Below are 20,232 nucleotides of genomic sequence, written 5' to 3' on the forward strand. Positions count from 1 at the left end.
AACGCGTGCGCAATAAATCACTTTCAGATAAGAACCCTTTTTTGTTTTATGACCTGCGCAATAAAGCTTTCTTAGTTTAACTCTTGAGTGTCAATTCAGGCAGTTCAGGCCTAGCAAACTTTTTAACATCGTGACACCCCTTCTTTTGCTAGTCTGGGCTGACGTCATCAAATCATCAATTAAGGCACATCTTCTTTCGCAGATACTCGTGTTGATTTGCGGCAAGTGGTTTGTTAAGCATGTCTGCAATCTGATCATGTGTAGAAACATATTGCAATTTAACAAAACCTTGCTTAACTAATTGCTTTGTGTTTTGATAACGAATGTCAATGTGTCTGGACCTAGAACCTGTGAAATGTGACTCAGAAATATAAACAACAGATACATTATCTTCCATCACGGTGATTGGTCGAATCGGACGTGTCCAGATATCTGTGATCAAAGCATCAAACCACGTTAGAGAATTACAAGCATCTGAAACACAAGCATATTCAGCTTCAGTAGATGAACATGAAACAAAACTCTGTTTTCTCACTTGCCAGTAAACAGGACAACCATTTAGGAACATCATGTAACCAGAAGTGCTTTTGCGTGACTTCTTGTCGCTCGCCCAGTCGGAATCGGCAAAACAAATCAACTTTGGTTGATCAGTGTGTGTTGGTTCTAGCAATAACTTCATGTGCTTAGTGTGTTTTAGGTATTTCAACAACTTCTTAATGCATGACCAATGAAATTGTGTTGCCTTACCTACGTGTCGTGATAAAAGATTAACACTAAGTGCGATGTCAGGTCTGGTCCAACTACTAATGTATAATAGTGAACCAATGACTGAACGATAAAGTGTTTGATCCTCGAACTCAGGACTTGGTTCATGTGTTAAGTTGTGAAAATCTGTTTGCATGGGTGTCTTTGTTGTGCTAGCATCTTTCATGTTGCAATGATGTAGAATGTGGTCAATTTTCTCCTCTTGTGAAAGACTAAACCCCTTCTGTGTCTTTTCAATTTGAACACCTAAATAAGTGCTAATGTGTCCTAAAGATTTTAGTGTGAAGTATCTCTGCAAACTTTTGGCAAAAATCTCACTCATTTTCTTATTTGGACCAATATAAACAATATCATCAACATAAACAAGAATTATCTCATATGCATTGTTAGATCTTTTTGTGAACACGCATTCATCAGTTTCGGACTTAATAAAGCCCATTGAATTTAGTTTGTCAGTAAGACATAAATACCACATTAAACCTGACTGTTTCAGACCATAAAGACTTTTGTTCAGGAACCAGGTATCCCCTTCTTGCTTTCGGAATCCTGGAGGGCTTCTCACGTAGATCTCTTCATCTAGGTCTGCATGTAGATAAGCTGTGTCCACATCAAATTGGAAAACTTCTAAACCAAGAATAGTTGCAGTGGTTAAAGCAATTTTTACACTTTCAGTTCTGACTGTTGGTGAGTAAGTGTTTGTGTAGTCCTCAGGATAACGTTGAGCGAAACCCTGAGCTACCAGTCTGGCTTTGTATAAAGACTCACCATTCGGTTTCTTCTTGATTCTGTAGACCCATCGGGTGCCAATGACTTTCTTGTTTGCTGGAGGTTTTGCAGGTGTGAATACATTAAGTTTCTTTAAACTGTCCATTTCATCCTGCATTGCATCATACCACTTGTCTTGTTCTGAATCAGGAAGCTGTTTGATTTGTGTGAATGTCTCAGGAGGAAGAGTAACGTTGCAAATCAAAGGTACTGGTGATTTTGTCAGTTGCCATGAATAACGTTGTGGAGGGATTCCTTTTGTGGCCCTCTTGGAGCGTCTAGGAACAACAGACCAGTCTTCTTCTTCTTCTTCATCATCATCCTCGTCCTCACGTTCGTCGCTAGCATCAGCATCCGCGGCTTGAGAAGACGGAACATCAGGTTGTGAAGAACTGGTAGAAGGAATATCTGCCTGCGAATTGTCATCAGGCTGCGTGGCATCTGGAACACCATCTCTAGGAAAATAAACTTCAGGATCATTGGAATGAATCCTGGACCAGTCAATGTCTTCCTCAAAATTAGCAGATTGTGAAATGACAATCACATGTTTAGTATCAATGAATTTGTACCATTTTGAATTATCATCAATACCCATAAATCTCAGTCTCTTTGGTCCTTGAGTTATAGGAGTGTTCACCATAGCATATGAACCAAAAATATGGAGGTTCTTGAGATTAGGCTTGTAGCCATACAGCATGTAGAAAGGAGTTTGATTGATTACACTGCTCCAAGTACGGTTGACAATGTAATTTGCATATTTGATTGCTTCACCCCAGTATGCGTTACTGAGATTGGCATCTTCTAGAAGACAACGCATCATGGTTTGTAGAACCCCTTGTCTTCTTTCTACGACTCCGTTATGAGCCGGTGTATATGGAGCAGATGTCTGATGAAGAATTCCATTCTTACGCATCCAGTCCTGGAAACGCTGAGACATGAATTCTGCACCACGGTCACTCTGGATTCTGGCGATGCGAACTTGGTATTGTGTAGAAACAAACGCTGCAAAGTCTTTAAAGATCTGAAAGGTCTCAGATTTCTCTCTCATAGGATATACAAATCCATATCTAGAATGATTATCTACAATTGTTAAAAAATACTTTCTGCCACCAAGTGTTGGTGGGAAAGGACCCACTATGTCAGTGTGTACCAAATCAAAAATGCGTGTTGACCGGCGTGTAGCGTGTTTGGGAATTGCAGCCGCCTTGGATTTAGCCTTTTTGCAAACCGCACAATCCAAAAACACCTTACACCCCTTTAGATCCAAACCTTTTGCGAACTCCGGCATCTTTCTAAGAACACGGAAACTGGCATGCCCCAATCTTCTGTGCCACTTGTGAATACACCTGGAATGCAAAGGTTTACCAGTTAGTGAATTCTCAACATTAACAGTTTCATGAGGACCCTCAGGCTTGCTTTGAGCAATCTGTTTCTGTTTTCTTTGTTTGTTGGCTTTAGGAGCCTTTGGCACAGTAACGCTTTCTCTCTCTGGGACAACTCTCTCTGGGTCTGCGTTGTGCCTTTTTGGAGTTTGCATACTTGCCTGTGCTTGCCCTTTAGGCTTTGGCTTTAAGTAATAAACACCACCAATCAGCATGGTTTCAGCAACAATATCACCATCTTTAACTAAGTAACTTGCTTTTTCGAGGTGGTGAACCTGGAACTTTAAATCTCTAGACAAGTGACTTTGACTAAGCAAATTACTGGTTGCTGAAGGTATGTAATAAACATCAGGGATGTGTGTATCGAGCTCTTCAATGTAAACAGTTCCTTTTCCCATAACCTTGCAAGTGTGGTTGGTGAAGGAATACAGTTCTCGATACTCGGGCTCTGGTTCGCCCATCTCTGTGAAAAGTTCCCTTCTGTGGGTAACGTGCACAGCTGCTCCACTGTCTAAAGTCCACAAAAGACGTCTGTCGAACTTTGGATCAGGTTGTGGAACGTTGGTTATGGCCAGTGTTGCAAGCGGAGCTTGTGGATCACGCCTTGGACCACGACGACCTTGTCTTCCGCCTCTACCTCTGCCTCTGGAATCTGTTCCTCTGGGCTGGTACGTGGCGGGAGCTGGAACTCGTTGGGGACAATCCCGGGTGTCATGTCCCACACGGTTGCAGGTGTAGCATTTTGGCATCCTTGGAGCGTAGCCTCTTCCTCGGAAGGGACGTCTGGCTGGAGCCTTTGGTGCTGGAGGCCGTTGCAGATGTGGGGTAGCTAACCTGATAGCTTCGTCTTCCACTAAAAGTCTGCAAACGTGGTTAACTGTGCGTTGAGCAATAGGCACGTAGTTAATCTTTGCAACAGCATCTTTCCATTCATAATTCAATGAGTTAATGATGATGCTAATCATTTGGATATCATCGATTACATGGCCATTTTGTCTCAATTCACTTCTCATTCTTTTCAGTTTGGTCAAATGTCCACCAATTCGTTCACCAGGTTTCAACTTCGAACCATGGAACTCAGACATGAGCAAACATGAGGATTCAATTGAAACGGGCCTGTAGCAATCTTCCAAAATAGCCCATATTTCTTGGGCAGTTGCATCAGGTGGAAAGATACCTTGGATCTCAATTTCCATTGACATGAGTAGAGTCGTGATTGCTCTGTTTTCAAGGTTTCTTATTGCAGGCGTCCAGGGTTGACGGGGAGGATCAAAAACCATGGAATATGTGCCTTCTCTTCGAAGCAAGAGCGCAATTTCACTGACCCAGGCTTTATAATTCTCTCCTGACTCCTTTAATTTGGACTCACCAGTCAAGGGGGTGACTGTGAATACCTGCTGAGGAACAATTTGTTGCTCTGGTTGCAAAGCTGGTTGTTGAACCAGGGGATGCTGGGGTTGCATCATTGGCCTTTGCGTGGCAACATCAAATTGGCTTCCTCGAATTTGCCTCTGGCTTTGCCTTTTTCCATCTAGGGAGAATTCCACACCGCCAGGGGGTATTGAAGACTTAACCTTTGGAGACAAAGTTTTGGCTTCTAAAGGACTCATAGACATATCTCTGAAAATCTGGTCCAATTGCTTAATCTTTTGCTGTAATAATTTTTCTCCACCAGCAGATGGCAGTGCAGCTTCACTTCTTGGCTGCCTCTCCTTTCTATACGTATGCGGGAGTTCAGTTGACTCAAAGGGACCACGTGACCTCGGTGACGTGTACATGTCTCTTTGTTCTAATTGACCAATGAACTCTGTGGGGTGTGTCTTAGGCTGTTGTTTTGAAGAAGACAAGATGGCGTCCTCAGACATTTTGGGAGTGGGGGAGCTTCTTCTACTTCGCCTTATCTCTTCAAAACACACTCTCGCCTCCCTAGCATATTTTTCAAACAGTTCTATTTGATCTAGATAGCTTTGCATTTCTTGCTCACCATCTGGGGGAATTTCATAAACTTTGCTTTCTGTGTGGGAGGAATTTTCCTCTGCCGGCAGTTGCCGTTTAGACTTTTGCCGTTCATTAATTGTATCTTGATAATGAGGGACATTTACTGACCTCAGTCCGTAGATCTTGCCTTCTGTAACTCTTTCCCCCATTTCTGGCTCGGCACCTTGTTGCTCCTGGAATACGTTTTGATCTTGCTTCTCTGTGTCCGAGGGAGCCTCTTTGTCAGAGGAAGCTGATTCATCTGTGTTCGCCCCATCTTTCTTTTTCTTTCTCTTCTTCGACATGGCTAATTAGGCTTAGTCGGTTATCTTTAGATAGCATGAAGGGAAAATACAGCCATAAATTGTAGTCATCTCAGCTGGTCATCAAAAGCCAAAACTCTGCTACCAAGTTGTCAACCAAACCTCTGCTACCAAGTTGTCAGGGGAAAAAACACCCTGTTAGAGACCGATGGACCGTGGCTGATTCCCTTCTGCATATCTTTTGAGATATTGAGAAAAATAAGTCTTTAAAAGTATTCTAATTAATAAACAAACTTTAATAATAAAATAAAACAGAAAATAACTAATTGGTTACATTTTGATAATGAAAAGCTTCGTTAGCCAAAGTTGGCTGCCGAACAAAGAAGAGAGGAATTTTGGAATGTGTAACGCGTGCGCAATAAATCACTTTCAGATAAGAACCCTTTTTTGTTTTATGACCTGCGCAATAAAGCTTTCTTAGTTTAACTCTTGAGTGTCAATTCAGGCAGTTCAGGCCTAGCAAACTTTTTAACATCGTGACAGGCTCTTCTTTAAACTGTACTGGCATCTTAGTTTTTCAGATTTGTACACATTTTTTTCAGTACATACTGACATAGGGTTCATTACGCATTCAGATGCCTCTAATGCTGTTCAGAGTACCTTAGTTACAGTATATCGAAGAAGGAAGACAATGTCCTGAATAGTCAGTTGGAGGAGCTAATGCACTGCGTTTCGTTACTGACAAAGTGGATAAGGAAGGAGGAAGAATAAATGGTAGGAAGGCGAGATGCAGACGTTAGAGAAATTTGATTTTTCTCCAGGTAGTTGCTCTTTGGTTTTGTTGCTGTCAGTTTTTTTAAAGAATTTTTTTGGAGACTTTGGTTAGGCAATATAAATGGCATTTCGGCAGTTTGCTGTTCATCAACGAATCGCTCTGGCCTCTTTCCCTTAATTTTATATCTATTTTAATTGACAAATAGTACAGCAGTGTACATGAATGCTGGTACTTCAGCTTCTCAGTTTGTTGATAGTTATGCATTTTCTTTGCAAGTTCTAGCCTGATAAGGAGTTTCTGACAATAGGTAATTTAAAGCCTTGAAGTGCTTGATAATTTACTTTGCTTTGGACTTTTGCAATATAGTTTCCTAACCATGTGAAATCAATCGGCATTGCATTGCTCATTTTGGATTCAGGTGATTATTATCTGCAAATAATTAGATAACTCAAACCTGGCTCAGCATTTCTAATCCACCCACATCCCCCTAATGAGAAATTCCCAAGCAGTATATGAAAGTAATAACAACAACAAAAAAAGGCAGCTGCTAATAGTTACTGATCCATCAATAATGCAAATGTTAGCCTAGAAAAATCTTCTTTTGGAAACTGCCCTACCAAAAATGTTTTAGTCAGTTCAAAACTTTGAAGAGCAGTTTCTTTGCTGAAAAAGCAAAACTTTTCCATGAGGGTCCAATTGTTTTGATTTCCTGCATTATTTTCAGTTTTCTTTTCTGTGATATCTTGTTCCTGGTTTATTTTAAAAAATAAATAAACAACCAGTACAAACCGTAGCTTAATGCATTATGTTAATGTATCTGTTATCACTGAACACACATACTTCGTCCCTATGTATTTCATTAGGGCAGGTTTTCAAAGTCAGAGAAATACTCAAATATATTTAAGCATTCTTGGATTGGGAGGCTCCACTCTTGGTCACTCAAGTCCTGGTCACTTCCAGAATGGATTACTGTAACATGCTGTACATGGGACTGCCCTAAAGAGTACCTGTAACAGTGGTGGGTTGCAGGCGGTACGCCTCGGTACGGGTGTAGCGGTGCCTGCCCGGAGCACTGGGTACCGTTCTGGTACGGTGCTCTGGAGGGCCCACCCATCCGCCTGAGCTCTTTACCTGTCTTTAAACTCTTCAGCGCTTCCGTGCACGGACACAGTGCGTACAGCACCTGCACGACACTCTGCCAAGCAGCTGGAGTGTCGTGGAGGCTTTGCTGGAGGGTAAGATGCATGCACGCACTGGTTGCAACGGGATCCTGACCGGTTGCAATGGGATCCAGAACCCACTACTGACCTGTAAGCTGCAGCTGATACAAAATGCAATAGTGTGGATAGTTATGTTGTGTGCTCCATGATCAGTGCATATTACACCACTGCTCCATAAGCTGCCTCAGTTGCCAGTTTGCTTAGAGGTTTAATTCAAGCTGGCAATGACCTATAAAGCCCTACATACCATGAAGCCAAGTTGAGGGACTTTCATCCCCTGGTTAGATCTACTTGTCTCATCAGAACTAGCAGGAGAGGCATTTTATGGGTCCCATCAGGACCAGGGAATGCCATCTGATAGGACCCAGGAGAAGAACATTTTCTGCACCAGCAACCACCCTGAGATTACTGGCGCTTTGGAAGGCTCTTAAGACATGGTTTTGTCATTGGGCCTGGCGATCCAGGGGTGGTTTGGAGCTGTTAGCTGGGTTATATTGTTAGTTATTGTATGGATGATACTTCATTGCAAGCTAAAATTTTAAACTATTTTCATTGGTTTTTAATGGTTTTAATTTTAGTTGTTTATTTGGGACTATTTATTGTGCACTGTTAAGGATTTAAGGATGTGTGCTGCCCAGATCACGGATGTGTGAGATGAATGGCTAAATAAATAGTGTGTTATATTTCAGAAATTAACTTCTGAATCTTGTTAAACACTATTATCTCTGGGTCTAATGTGATTCTAAGTAAGGGCTATTAGATTAATTATAGATCATTGTATTTTTTATTTCTCATCAGGGACGTGTAGTTGCCTGAGGCCCTCACCATTATGGATGCATCTCATTTCAGTCCAGCTTGTCAATAATTATATCTATAAGTAAGGACTTGAATTGTGCTTATGTTGTCGCCATAGCACTCTAATCTGCTACAATCATACATAGGCAATTTGGTGCCTAGTCTTTTTTGGCAGTCTTCCACTTAATGAAACTTACCAAATGTAATCACTGCCCATCTCCTGTCCTTTTGGAACATTTCCTCCATGAATGTTGTTTAGTCTGCTGTCGATTTTGAATGACAGGAAGACAGATGCCAATTAAAAGCAAGAGCAGTGCTGAAAAATAATGGTATCAGCTGTCCATTAACTAAGCTCATTGGGGTAATCACTGTACATCAAGTCCCAGAACTGGCACAATGAATAGAGAATAGAAAAATACTCTTAATTCTGGGTAGCTTAAGCAATATTCGAAGTTCTAGATTTTGAATACCTCCAACTAACAGATCTGCCGGATGAAGGTATTTTTTAAAAAAAGAAACTACATTCAGAAGTTTTTGTGACTTCTGTAAACCAGATGATTTTGTCTGTAATTCTATGTGCCGTACTCTTCTAGTAGACAGCCTCTTTGAACTTGGTACCATTTTTGAGCAGATCTATAAAGGATTTTGCTTTAAAGTTGCAGGCCTGCACAAATTGAAATTCAATTAGATGGTGACTTATGAGCTTCATTTCAAGATACCATAAAATGTTTATAGGTTAAGTCTGAGTTTTGTAGGTAGGTAAGTAGGAAGGAAGGGGAAGGAAAAGGATGGAAGGAAGGAGAGGAAAAGGAAGAAGGAATGGTAGAAAGAAGGGAGTGATGAAGAAAGAAAGTTGGAGGGAAAGAAGGTGATGCTTCCTGCCAACTTCCTGCAAGGACATTCAGTAAGGATGATAGCAGACGCTACTCCCTCTCCCATTGCTTTTTTTAAACTTACCAGTGGTCATTTGGTATCTCTGTTCAGGTAAAGAAATATTTCTGAAATGATGACCTAGTCTAAAGATCCAAGGTAGGCATCCCAATAAACAATTGTTTATGTCCAGTTGTTTAAGCCTGTGAAATAAAACCATATTCCCTGTCTTCCTAAAGATGAAGGCGCCATCTGGATCTTTATACAGTAGACAAGCTATTCCAGGATGATGGACAATCACCTGACTCTGGGATTTCACCTGCTCCTTTTCTGGTGGAAGGACCAAAGGCATCCCCTTTGACACTGAACAGAGGAGAAGTTTATTTTGTTTTGAGAAAACGGGAAAAGGGGGAGAAAGAGCAAGCCATGTATGTTAACATTAGAAGCTTAAGTTGTTCCCAAAACACATCAGCAACCAATGCAGTATTTGCAACTTGGTTGTGTCATTGTTGAAGTGCCCCTTTACTAGAAAGGGCTACGACTGTTATGATTCCAGATGTTGATCAAGCAGGAGCAGTTATCTAGAACAGCCCCCTGCAGAAATAATGTGGCCCTGTTCAAACCCAGATGATTTCAGTATGTACAATACCTTCACATTGCTCAGGGTCATTTTTAGATTTGTCTTTTGTCTTATTCAATTATCCCAAAGAGTCTAAAAATTGTTATGAAGATTTCTGTTCAGCCAGGAACAGAATATACTGTAAATAATAAATAATATAGGGCTACTGGACCTCGTCCTCATCCAAGCCTTGTAGCATTCCATAATTATCACCATTCCTCACCCATCACTACCAACCATTGTAAGCCGCCCAGAGTTACCCTGTGGTAAGATGGGTGACTAATAAATTTCATAAATTAAATAAAACTGAAATAATCTACTTATCCTGCAGCTGGCACCATCATATTTGAAGAGGTTCACAAGCTTGATTGAATCCCAGATGACTTTGCAAGATCTACAGTGCCAACTGATTTACACCTAGCTATTATATCAGTTCTCAGTCTGGGACTCCATCTCTTGCTGGAAGAACAGGTGGAAGTAATGGTCAAGAGAGACTGCTCAGTTCTCCCTGTGTGTCAGTTTTGGTCTTTTCTTGAATGGGACACCCTGAAGATGTTTAAACTGTCGCTTGGTGTTTGAATTACAGATAATCTTCAATTTAACAACCATTCAGTTAGTGACCATTTGAAGTTACACTGCAAAAAAAAAAAAAAAGACTTATGACTGTTTTTCAATCAATCAATCAATCAATCAATATTTATTTCTAAGCCGCACCCTCTCCCGAAGGACTCGGGGCGGCGTACAACAAAACAAATAAAATACAAAGTACAATACAATACAATACAAATCTGGACAGGACATACATATAACAAGGACGTATATAAGACGTATACAAGGAGGAGGTAGGCTGATAGCTAAAAAACAATTAAACAATTAACAATTAAAACAATTAAAAAGTCACATTATTTAAAACCCCAAAAAATAAATTCAATTGAATTACATTAATAAAAAACCCGTCAGGAGCGATATAGTTAGATCATGGTTGAGCCAGGCCAGCTACTTGGAATAGGTGGGTCTTGAGCTTAACTCTGAAGGAACGGAGGTCAGACGTAGTCCTAATATCCGGAGGGAGGTCATTCCACAGGGCTGGGCCCGCCACAGAGAAGGCTCTACTCCTAGGCGCCGCCCCTCGACACTGTCTGGTGGACGGCACCTGGAGGAGTCCCTCTCTGTGCGAGCGAATTGGTCGTAGGGATGTATGGGGCAGAATACGATCCCGCAAGTAACTAGGTTTTTCACACTTCTACAACTGTTGCAGCATCCCAATGGTCGTGTGATCAAAAGTTGGCCACTGACAAGTATTTATGAGTATTGCAGTGTCTCAGGATCATGCAATCACCTCTTGCAACCTTCTGACAAGTAAAGTCAATGGGGAAGCCAGGTTCACATAATAGCTGTGTTATTGACAATTGCCGTGATTCATTTAACAACTATAGCAAGAAAGGCCATAAAATGGGGCAAAACCCGCTTAACTGTCTCATTTAGCAGTGAAAGTTTTTGCACTCAATTGTGTCGTAACCCCAGGACCACCTGTCTAGACCATGACTTCTGACTTTTAGTGGATTAAAACCAAGCTAAAAAACTTATCTTCTACTGTAGCTGAGCTGTGGCAAAACAGCTGAGCCGCGGCAATCAGCTCTGCTGCCCCTATCAGCTGGATTAAAAAACAAGGAAATATAGGTAGGTATAGCCTGGAGGTGGGAGGGTGGCCCCACCTGAAGGTCAGAGCGAACCGGTTTGCTCTCAGCTGATCTTTGGAGCTAGCGGTTCGCCCGAACTGGGCTGAACAGGTAGAATCCCACCCCTGGTGGGACTGTTTTGAAGATCACCCAGAAACTTCGGTTTACTGACTAATCACAGTATCATCGTATAGAAACATCGTTATTGGAGTACATGGGTTAGTCATGTTATTTCTGAATGCAATTGAAGCGGCTGGTTATTGCTTACGAAGCTCTGTATTGCTTGGGGTTTAATCTATCGTGGAGACAATTGCAAATTCTGCCTGTGTAACTTGGATAAAAATAAAGATTGCCTCCCGAAAGTCCCTTCCTATCAGGAGGTCCAACGAAGGGTGCACATAGAGGCAGGCAATTCTGACTGTTGGTTCTCCTCTTTTAGAACAACCCAAGCAAGAATGGCCTTACTTTCATGGCCATCCGGAGATGTGCTAAGACCTTTAAGGTCTTAGAGGTTTAACCTTAAGAGGTTAAAGAGACTAAAGTAAAATCCATGCCAAATGTGAAGATGTTGCTTGATATTGTTGTGAGATGTCATCTTGGTTTTGTGTTATGATTTTAGTCTGAATTCTTTTCCATTTTGTTATTGTTGTTGTTATATTGTGGAGGATTTGGGGTACATTGCCTATAATCTTTGCATTGTGACAGGATATAAATCTTAGAAATAGACTAAAATTTGCCCAGTCACAGAATCGGAAAGCCCAGATGTAGGAAAACAAAAAGCAGAAGGCACATGGCTTTATTTTCTATATAAATCTTGTTTAATAACCAAACGGTTTAGATAGAATACCTATTACTTACAGGAAATGTGTCACCGGCTGGCTTGCTTTTTATTAAAACACAATTCTTGTCTTTCTCTTAGATGTTATTTTTTTAAGCATATCTTCTGTTCCAACTTTTGGCACCTATACCACCATGCTGTCAGCTTGTCCCTACATTTCTTTCTCATTCCTACAAAAGGAAAAAAGATAGAAGAAGCAGTTACCTTGGCAGTAACCTCAAATGCTTGAATCCAAGGTCTTGGCTTTTGCTTAGCTTTTCACACTTACATTTGCATGCTGTGCCCCAGAGATGCATTAATGAGGGAAACTGGTAGGGTTCTACAAGGCAGGCCTTTAATGTGGAGTGTGTCCTGCAACCCAGGGAAGGTGGAGTAGGAAGAGACAGCTGGGAATTGCTAATTGCAGCTATACCCAGCACCAGAAAGCAAGCAAATTGTTGGCAATGTCATAGAAGACCAGGCAGGTGCTAGAAAAGTCAATATGGGGGACTTTGATTAATCAAAGCAAAGATGGGTAAGAAACATCAGTGGGATGTGTAGTGGCATAGATGCACCAAGTTTGGGGGATTGCAGTTGAGAAAAATAGGAAAGAGGGATGGGTAGTATGGCAGGAAAGAGAGAACCATGGACCTCTCAAAGCATAGTGCCAGCAAAGTTGCTTTGTTCCTAATTCTATGTTTCTGCTATTCCAACATAGGTCTTCTCTACACATTTTGCACATAATTCTCATGCTTAGGTTTTTTATTATCTTAGTTCTATAATGTTCAGAGATAGCTGTGTTGACAATGGAGAAGTTTAATGAAGTAGGCTCTGAGAATATTGTCTTTGGCTGGGCTTGTTATGGGCATATGGTACAGTTTCAACAGTTCTGGTAAAAGCAAAATGTGTTTGAAGTCTAACTGGACAGCTGCCTCCTCTTAACTTCCATAAACATAATGGAAGCAACTTAGGGTGGAAAAACACCATGCTCATTAAGAGTTTCAATTTGTTAATTTTCTGTGTTTGATGAGAAACAGATGCTGATTTTCAAGAGATAGCTAAATAGATCCTCCTAAGCGTGCTTTTATAGTCAGAGCTGTAAATTGTAAAAATAATTCAGAATGAACCAAAACTTAACTATACACATTCTATCTTAAATGCAAAGACATGTTTTTACAAATATACATTTTTTAAAAATAATTTGAACAGGCTACTTTTCAACTGGCTACTGACACGCGTGCCAGAGGTGTCACGAAGAGCCCTCTCTGCTGGCACATGTGCTGTCGCCCCAGGTCAGATCTCCGTGGGGTTTCTTTCGTGAGCTTCTGTTTCTGTGCAAACAACAAAACAGACGTTCACAAAAGAAAAAAGATCTTACCCCTCTGCTGCTGTTGGAATGTCCTGCCTTCCGCCGGCCAGCTGGTCTTCAAGTCTCTGATGAGCATGCATGCATATCCGTGCATGCGCACATTTGTGCATGCGAACATTTGTGTGTGTCCGTGCATGCACACATTCACACATGTCTGCATGTGCACTTTCACACGTCTGTGCATGTGCACATTTAAACATGTCTGCATGTGCACATTCACACATCTGTGCGTGCGCACATTCACACATGTATGTGCATCAACGCATTTGCATGTGCACACACCTTTCAGTTTGGCCATGCATGTGTGCAGTTTGGGCATTCGGTGTCTAAAAGTTTCGCCATCACTGGGCTACTTGATAAAATTGGGTTCATAATGGGAGATTCACATGGCACAAATACATGGTATGCTGGCTTCCAGGGAAGAAATGGCAGATGCATTATGGCTCCATGAAAAGTGTTAAAATCCACACCATCCTTCCCCTCCCTCTATGGTAGCAGCAACACATTTAAACCAACCACTTTGATCAGCTCTATTTCCATTTGTGGTCCCCGGGTCTGCTGACAAAGCTACATCTTTTTAAAAAGCACCAAAGTAGTGGCCAGTTATACTTTGGATCAAATGATATTCACCATAGAGAAGAAGCCACCAGCAGGAAGGTCTTTTTGCAGGGTCTCACAATAGATTAATCCTAATAAATGTTAAGTCCTTTTTTAGCTATTAAGAATAGCTATTGGATCAGCAGGTTTGACAGCAACGGATGAGTTTCCTTCAATCCTTAGTAAATAAGTTTTAAATGCAAGTTTAAGGACTCAAAACAACAACAATACAAATGCACAGTATGCTCAGAGGAATAAGAAGGATTGGACAATATGAAGCTTTTAAGTATAAATGCAAGAATTTCTGCAGACCTCCGTTTATGAGGTTCAGCCAGAAACAGTTGGTTCTAAATGAAGCTGAAAACATTGGTGCAGAAGTCTGTAGACTTTGGCTTATTTGTATATTATGCCAAATGTCTACTGCTGTTCTAAAAGTATAGCTTTTTGGATGAATTGCTGTCTGAATAAAATAAATGATTTTGTTTATTTTTATGTTCACAATGGTAACATACAAACCCTGGAAAAATCAGACTAATTCAAAGAATAAAATAGCTTTAGTTTGAGTTTGAGTTTGAGTTTATTAAATTTATATACCGCCCTGTCTCCCAACAGGGACTCGGGGCGGTGTACAAACAGTACATATATAAAAACAACAAGGCAGAACATGAAAACACTAGACACACAACGTAAACATACGGTCTGTATAGTACCCAAACTAATTTATAGTTAAAAACAATCTAAAACCAAATTAAAACCCCAAAATTTACAATTTAAACCCCCCAAATTTACAATTTAAAAAGCCATCCAGGAAGGTCCGTAATAGGTTGTACTTGTGATTACAATTGGGCCAGGCCGGCTAATCGGAACAGGTGGGTCTTGAGTTTCTTACGGAAGGAGCGGAGATCGACTGTAGTTCTAATATCAGGAGGGAGTTTGTTCCAGAGGGTTGGGCCCATCACAGAGAAGGCCCTACTCCTGGGCACTGCCCGCATTGCCTAGCGGAAGGTACCCGGAGGAGTCCCTCCCTGTGTGAGCGGATTGGTCGTAGGGATGTATGGGGTAGAATGCGATCCCGCAGATAACTAGGTCCCAAGCCATGAAGCGCTTTAAAGATGACAATCAACACCTTGAAACGCACTCGAAAAGCCACAGGCAGCCAGTGCAGCTCACGCAAAAGTGGTGTTACATGGGAGTACCTAGTACTCCCCATAATTGTCCGCGCGGCTGCATTCTGAACCAACTGGAGCCTTCGGGTGCATCTCAAGGGGAGCCCCATGTAGAGAGCATTGCAGTAATCAAGACGGGAAGTCACCAGGGCCTGAGTGACTGTGCGAAGGGCATCCCGCTCTAGTAGGGGGCGCAATTGGCGCACCAGGCGAACCTGGTGGAACGCCCTCCCAGCCACGGCTGTCACATGATCATCCAGCATCAGCCGGGAGTCTAGGAGGACGCCCAAATTGCGTGCCCTATCCACCGGGGGCAATTGTTCCCCCCCGATGGCCAGAGATGGAACACACTGGCTAAAGCGGGGCGCCGGTAGCCACAGCCACTCCGTCTTGGAAGGGTTGAGCTTGAGTCTGTTGTCTCCCATCCAGACACCGGGACATCACCTCGACGGCTTTAATAATGCAGGCTCATTTTAGTTTTTTCTGTGGAAAGGAACAACTCTTTTCTGATGCAGTTCAATATCTTGTACATGTTTTGAGCTATGTACTGTAGAATTAGTGGATTGAAAAGTAGCAATATATTAATCGCTTTGGAATTCAATAAATTACTTCACTGTAACAAAACTGGAGAATATGAAAACTTCATTGCTGAATGCATGGTTAATATGTGCATATGTGAATGCCAGTTGTTAGAACTGACATTCTGTTTTCTAATTTGATACCACTTGGGATTTTCTAAATCATTTCACTTAACCTTTCATCAGATTTGTTGCATGAGCTGAAACAATGAGAGAACCATCTCTTCAGTAACTAAGCAATTCAGAAATTAGACATTTTAAAGATGTTCCAAAAAGGTTTATTATAACATTGTGTTCTCCTTTTACAAACTTCTGCTCTTGTGTGTGGATTACACTATTACAAAACATGTACTTCTACATGTGTTCTTAAGCTTATGTACAGTTGATGGGATGAATTTTATGGTTTGGATCTTCATTCTGAAGCTTTATACCATTTATTATGTACATCATACTGATATTTGGAGAAGTTGTTAAGAGGTGAACATTTTATGGCTTTAAAATACTCTACATCCAAAGAAATAATGACTGCAGCATTTCCATGTATGAAAAAGTCTATACTTAACACTGGTTTTGGGATGGTCAATATTTAGACTGAAATATTATTTTAGATATTTTGGTCCATATACCGAGTGATATTGGGTTATTTGTTCTGAATATGACCAAAATGTTTTGAGTAGAAGGCCTGTTGGAAACGTCATGTTGGAAGTCTTTTCCTTACTGCTGAGACCATTGTAAGAAATGGTTGCACAAGCCAATGGTAGCAGTGGTTGATGAGATGGAGGGAAGGAAGGGAGAATGCTGTAAAGATTGGGTGACATCCAGATCATGGGGAGGTGGAAGCGACACAGACTGACACATTTAATCATTCTGCTTGATCCAAATGATCATTCTGGGGTTCCTTCAGATTTTGTTCCAACCAAATTGTGGTCAGAGTAAAGATTCAGCAGAATTGCTGGGTCACAATTGTGTGTGTGTGTGTGTGTGTGTGTGTGTGTGTGTGTACATACATACATACATATGTATGTATGTATGTATGTATTGTGTCACAACCCCTGGTATGCACAAATGCAACACACACACACACACACACACACAGAGAGAGTATTTGGGTCTTTTTCCATGTAAGATTGAGATTGTCTTGGCAACGTTTCGGTAAGGTCCCACTTGCCATCTTCAGGCTGGTGTTTCCGGCTTTGTGCTTGTGCAAGTAAAGCGTGGTCGGAGCTGCCGTCTCTCTATAAATCTCTATAAACCTACACCCGTGAAAATCTACAAAAACAAATATATATATATATATATAAATATAGTATAAAGTGGTAAGTCATAGTTTCTACATAACAAGTGAACTTTGGAGCTGTGTTCAACATGAACTCGGATGTTGAAATGATCTTGGTTCATAAAATAGGATTTGGTTAGTTTATTTGATCTAAATAATTGCCATTCATTGTTCAGCACAACACAAGATGGTGCTGTGCTATTAGTATAACTAAATAAAAGCCTCAGCAAGTGAAAGTGTGTGTACACGAAGCTTGCTGCTACTCAATTATTTTAGTGCTACTTTTGTGTGCTACTTTTTAATCATTTTCGTGCATGTCTTTTTTTTTAACCCTTAATATCTTTTTTAATCATACAATTTTCACACTTCTATAGAGTTAATCTAGAGTTAGTTATTCAGGTACAGTTGCCTTAAAAGAATTGTCAATGAATATTAAAAATACAATAATTGTTTTAGCTTCCAGAAACTGAAAAGGAGAATATGGCAGACAAGCTAAACAATGCAACTCCTGCAATTGGTATCAATGAACTGAAAAATAATGTCTTCTATAAGGTAAGCGAGCAGATGGCAGCTGTGATGATAAGTTATAATTCTCCATCGTTCTCTTCCTGGTTTTACTGTTTTTCTATTCAAAACAGCAGTGCTATTATTTCATACAACAGTTCTTTCTTTTTGTGTAAAATATGGGTGATTGATTTACAGATAGTCCTCAAGTTATAACAGCACATGGGACTGGAATTTACATGGCTAAGCAAAGATATTGAAAAGCTCAACATCCTTATATCATATTTCTTAGTGATAGCAATCCCTGCAGTCTTTGTTGCCATCATTAATCAAATTCCGCCAGTCATTAGCCGAGAACCCATTCCATTTGCTTGGATTTTTTAATGGGAATATAACAATTCCAAAGTGATGACACATTTAACTCTGCCCTCCAGCCTTTTCTTCTACATAAATGGTCCTAAATCAAGGACTACCCGTTTCGATCTATATCCTAATGCTACAGTGCACTACCCATATCTATGCAAATAAGTGGATGAATATTTTTCCAGGGTGAAAGTACAATGTCGGGCTATTGAAATGTAACTTATGTTTAAGAAAGAGCTGGAGTTTGTCTGAAGAAGCATTTGCTGAAACTTGAACTTACAAGTACTACTTCAGATCTGCTTCACAGAGCTAATTAATATATTCAACAAGGCCATGTGTCCTACTTCAGGAAGCACTCTTGATCGCTCTGAGTTCTAGAAATAATTTCGAAATAATTTTAATATCTGAAAATAAAGCTTCTGCTTATACTTTGCCTCTACTCTGCCTATACTCCCATATATAGATTTATTGATAATGTGCTCTCTTGTTATATGATCCTACCCTCCTAGCCTTTATATGTAATCTCCCAATCAGAGTCTTCATTGGTCTCTATTTCTCTCAGGAGAGACTGTCAAACATAATGTGTACTAAAACAATGTGGTCCATTTCAATGCATTTGCATGTTAATCCACATATTTAATTTTAAATATATCTTTTGTGAAATGAAAGTACCTAATCAGCAATTTGCAATCATGTCAATTTACATAGAAATTCATGCAGTTGTATAATACGTACCTTGTGACATCTAAATATTCTTAATTTAGTTTTCCCTAACCCAGGGTATATCAGGACTGGTGTGCCTAGAATTTCCAGATAGCATGGCTGATAAAGTTAGTGTCAACATATCCTGTGGAAACTAGACTGTGGTTTCACATCGCATGGTTTGAAATGAAAATTTTCTTTCCTGGATTTTTAAAATTGATTTGTTTTAAATTTCCACATAAAACATGCGGACTGCAGGACGCATCACGCATACCCCCAAAAGTCAAATGACATACTGGCTGGCTGATGCTAGGTGATTATCCAACCCTAGGCTGGATAAAAATGATTTATTGTAGTTTTAAATAGAATTTTGTATAATTAATTGAAATAAAATTGTAGTCTATTCTTTTATAGATCATACTTTTTTTTAAACAGGTCCCTTTCTGTGATGCGGTGGATTTAGTTCGTGTAAGAAAAGTTTACTTGCTTGGTGGATATGCTTATGTTCCTCAACAGGATTTTGTTACCATTGTCCTCAACAGTTACAGAACCAAACTATCAAAAGCTCTGGCAGTATGTATTTTTTTTTCTTCCTAATTTGCTGTGTACTCTGACTTATTTTCTGTTCACAGGTATCAGCTTTGTATACAGTCAGGAAAAGACTGATTTTGGTTGGGTAGATTTAACTTATAGCATTGAAATATTTTAAACCTAGAAATTATAGTCATGTGAAAAAGTTTTACTGTATTGTGAAATCCTTAATGCTCTCTGAACTGGTTTATTTTCTTGCAGGTGTTTTATTATCCAACTAGGTAACATCATCAGTGCTAGAAGCGAGTGGGGTTTGCTCTCTGTTTATAATTAATGGCTTTCTTTGTCCACATTTGTGAGAGTATTTTTGGTAGTTCTTTGATTAGGCTGTTGTCCATAGTTTGATTGATTGTCTGTTGTTAATCCTGTAATAATCTCCTCTTATCTGGGTATCTGCTGGCAAGGAGCAGCTTTGGTCTTTTTGTTTTCTTTTTAGCTTTTTGATTGTTTCTTTTGAATGGTAGGCAGATGTTGCTTATTTCTGTGTACCTGTTGATGGCTGATTTGTCTGCCTGCCAGGCTGCTTTAGCATTTTTGGACTTAGCTGGTCTAGGATGCTCACAGTTTCCCAGTTGAAATTAAAGTTAAGTCTGTCTGTGTGTTGTGCAATTAAGAAGTGCAGGTAGTCCACGACTTACAACAGTTCCTTTAGTGACAATTCGAGTTACAATGGCATTGAAAAAAGTGACTTATGACCATTTTTCACACTTACGACCATTGCAGCACCCCCATGGTCATGTGATCAAAATTCAGACATTTAGCAACTGACTCATATTTATGATGGTTTCAGTGTCCTGAGGTCATGTGATCCCCTTTTGTGACCTTCTGACAAGCAAAGCCAATGAGGAAATCAAATTCATTTAACAACCGAGCAACTAACTTACAACTGTGAGGATTCACTTAACGACTGTGCCAAGACAGGTTGTAAAATAGGGCAAAACTAACTTAACAAATGTCTCGCTTAACAGCAGAAATTTTTGGCTCAATTGTGGTCATAAGTTGAGGACTATCTGTATTGATCATAATTTCTGACAACGAACTGGTGTTCTTTCCTATTGGTTCTACTGTATGTATGAACCATTCTGTAGATAGAGCAATTGGTTTAGGATGATCTGTGCCCAGTTGCTATTTTTAATACAGGGCCATGTTGACAGTACAA

At 40.3% G+C, this 20,232-nt stretch overlaps 1 protein-coding gene across 1 annotated transcript in view; it reads left to right on the forward strand.

Moving 5' to 3' along the window:
• The window catches only part of PRIM2 (DNA primase subunit 2), a 95,907-nt gene that overhangs the window by 8,164 nt on the left and 67,511 nt on the right, over window positions 1-20,232 (forward strand). Inside the window, exons 6-7 of the mRNA XM_081942585.1 lie at window positions 17,370-17,465; window positions 18,918-19,055. Coding sequence (XP_081798711.1) covers window positions 17,370-17,465; window positions 18,918-19,055 — 234 coding nt within the window. The remainder of the gene's footprint in view (window positions 1-17,369; window positions 17,466-18,917; window positions 19,056-20,232) is intronic.

This window comes from Natrix helvetica (assembly GCF_964273705.1).
Source record: "Natrix helvetica genome assembly, chromosome: 2".
Lineage (NCBI taxonomy): Eukaryota > Metazoa > Chordata > Lepidosauria > Squamata > Natricidae > Natrix > Natrix helvetica.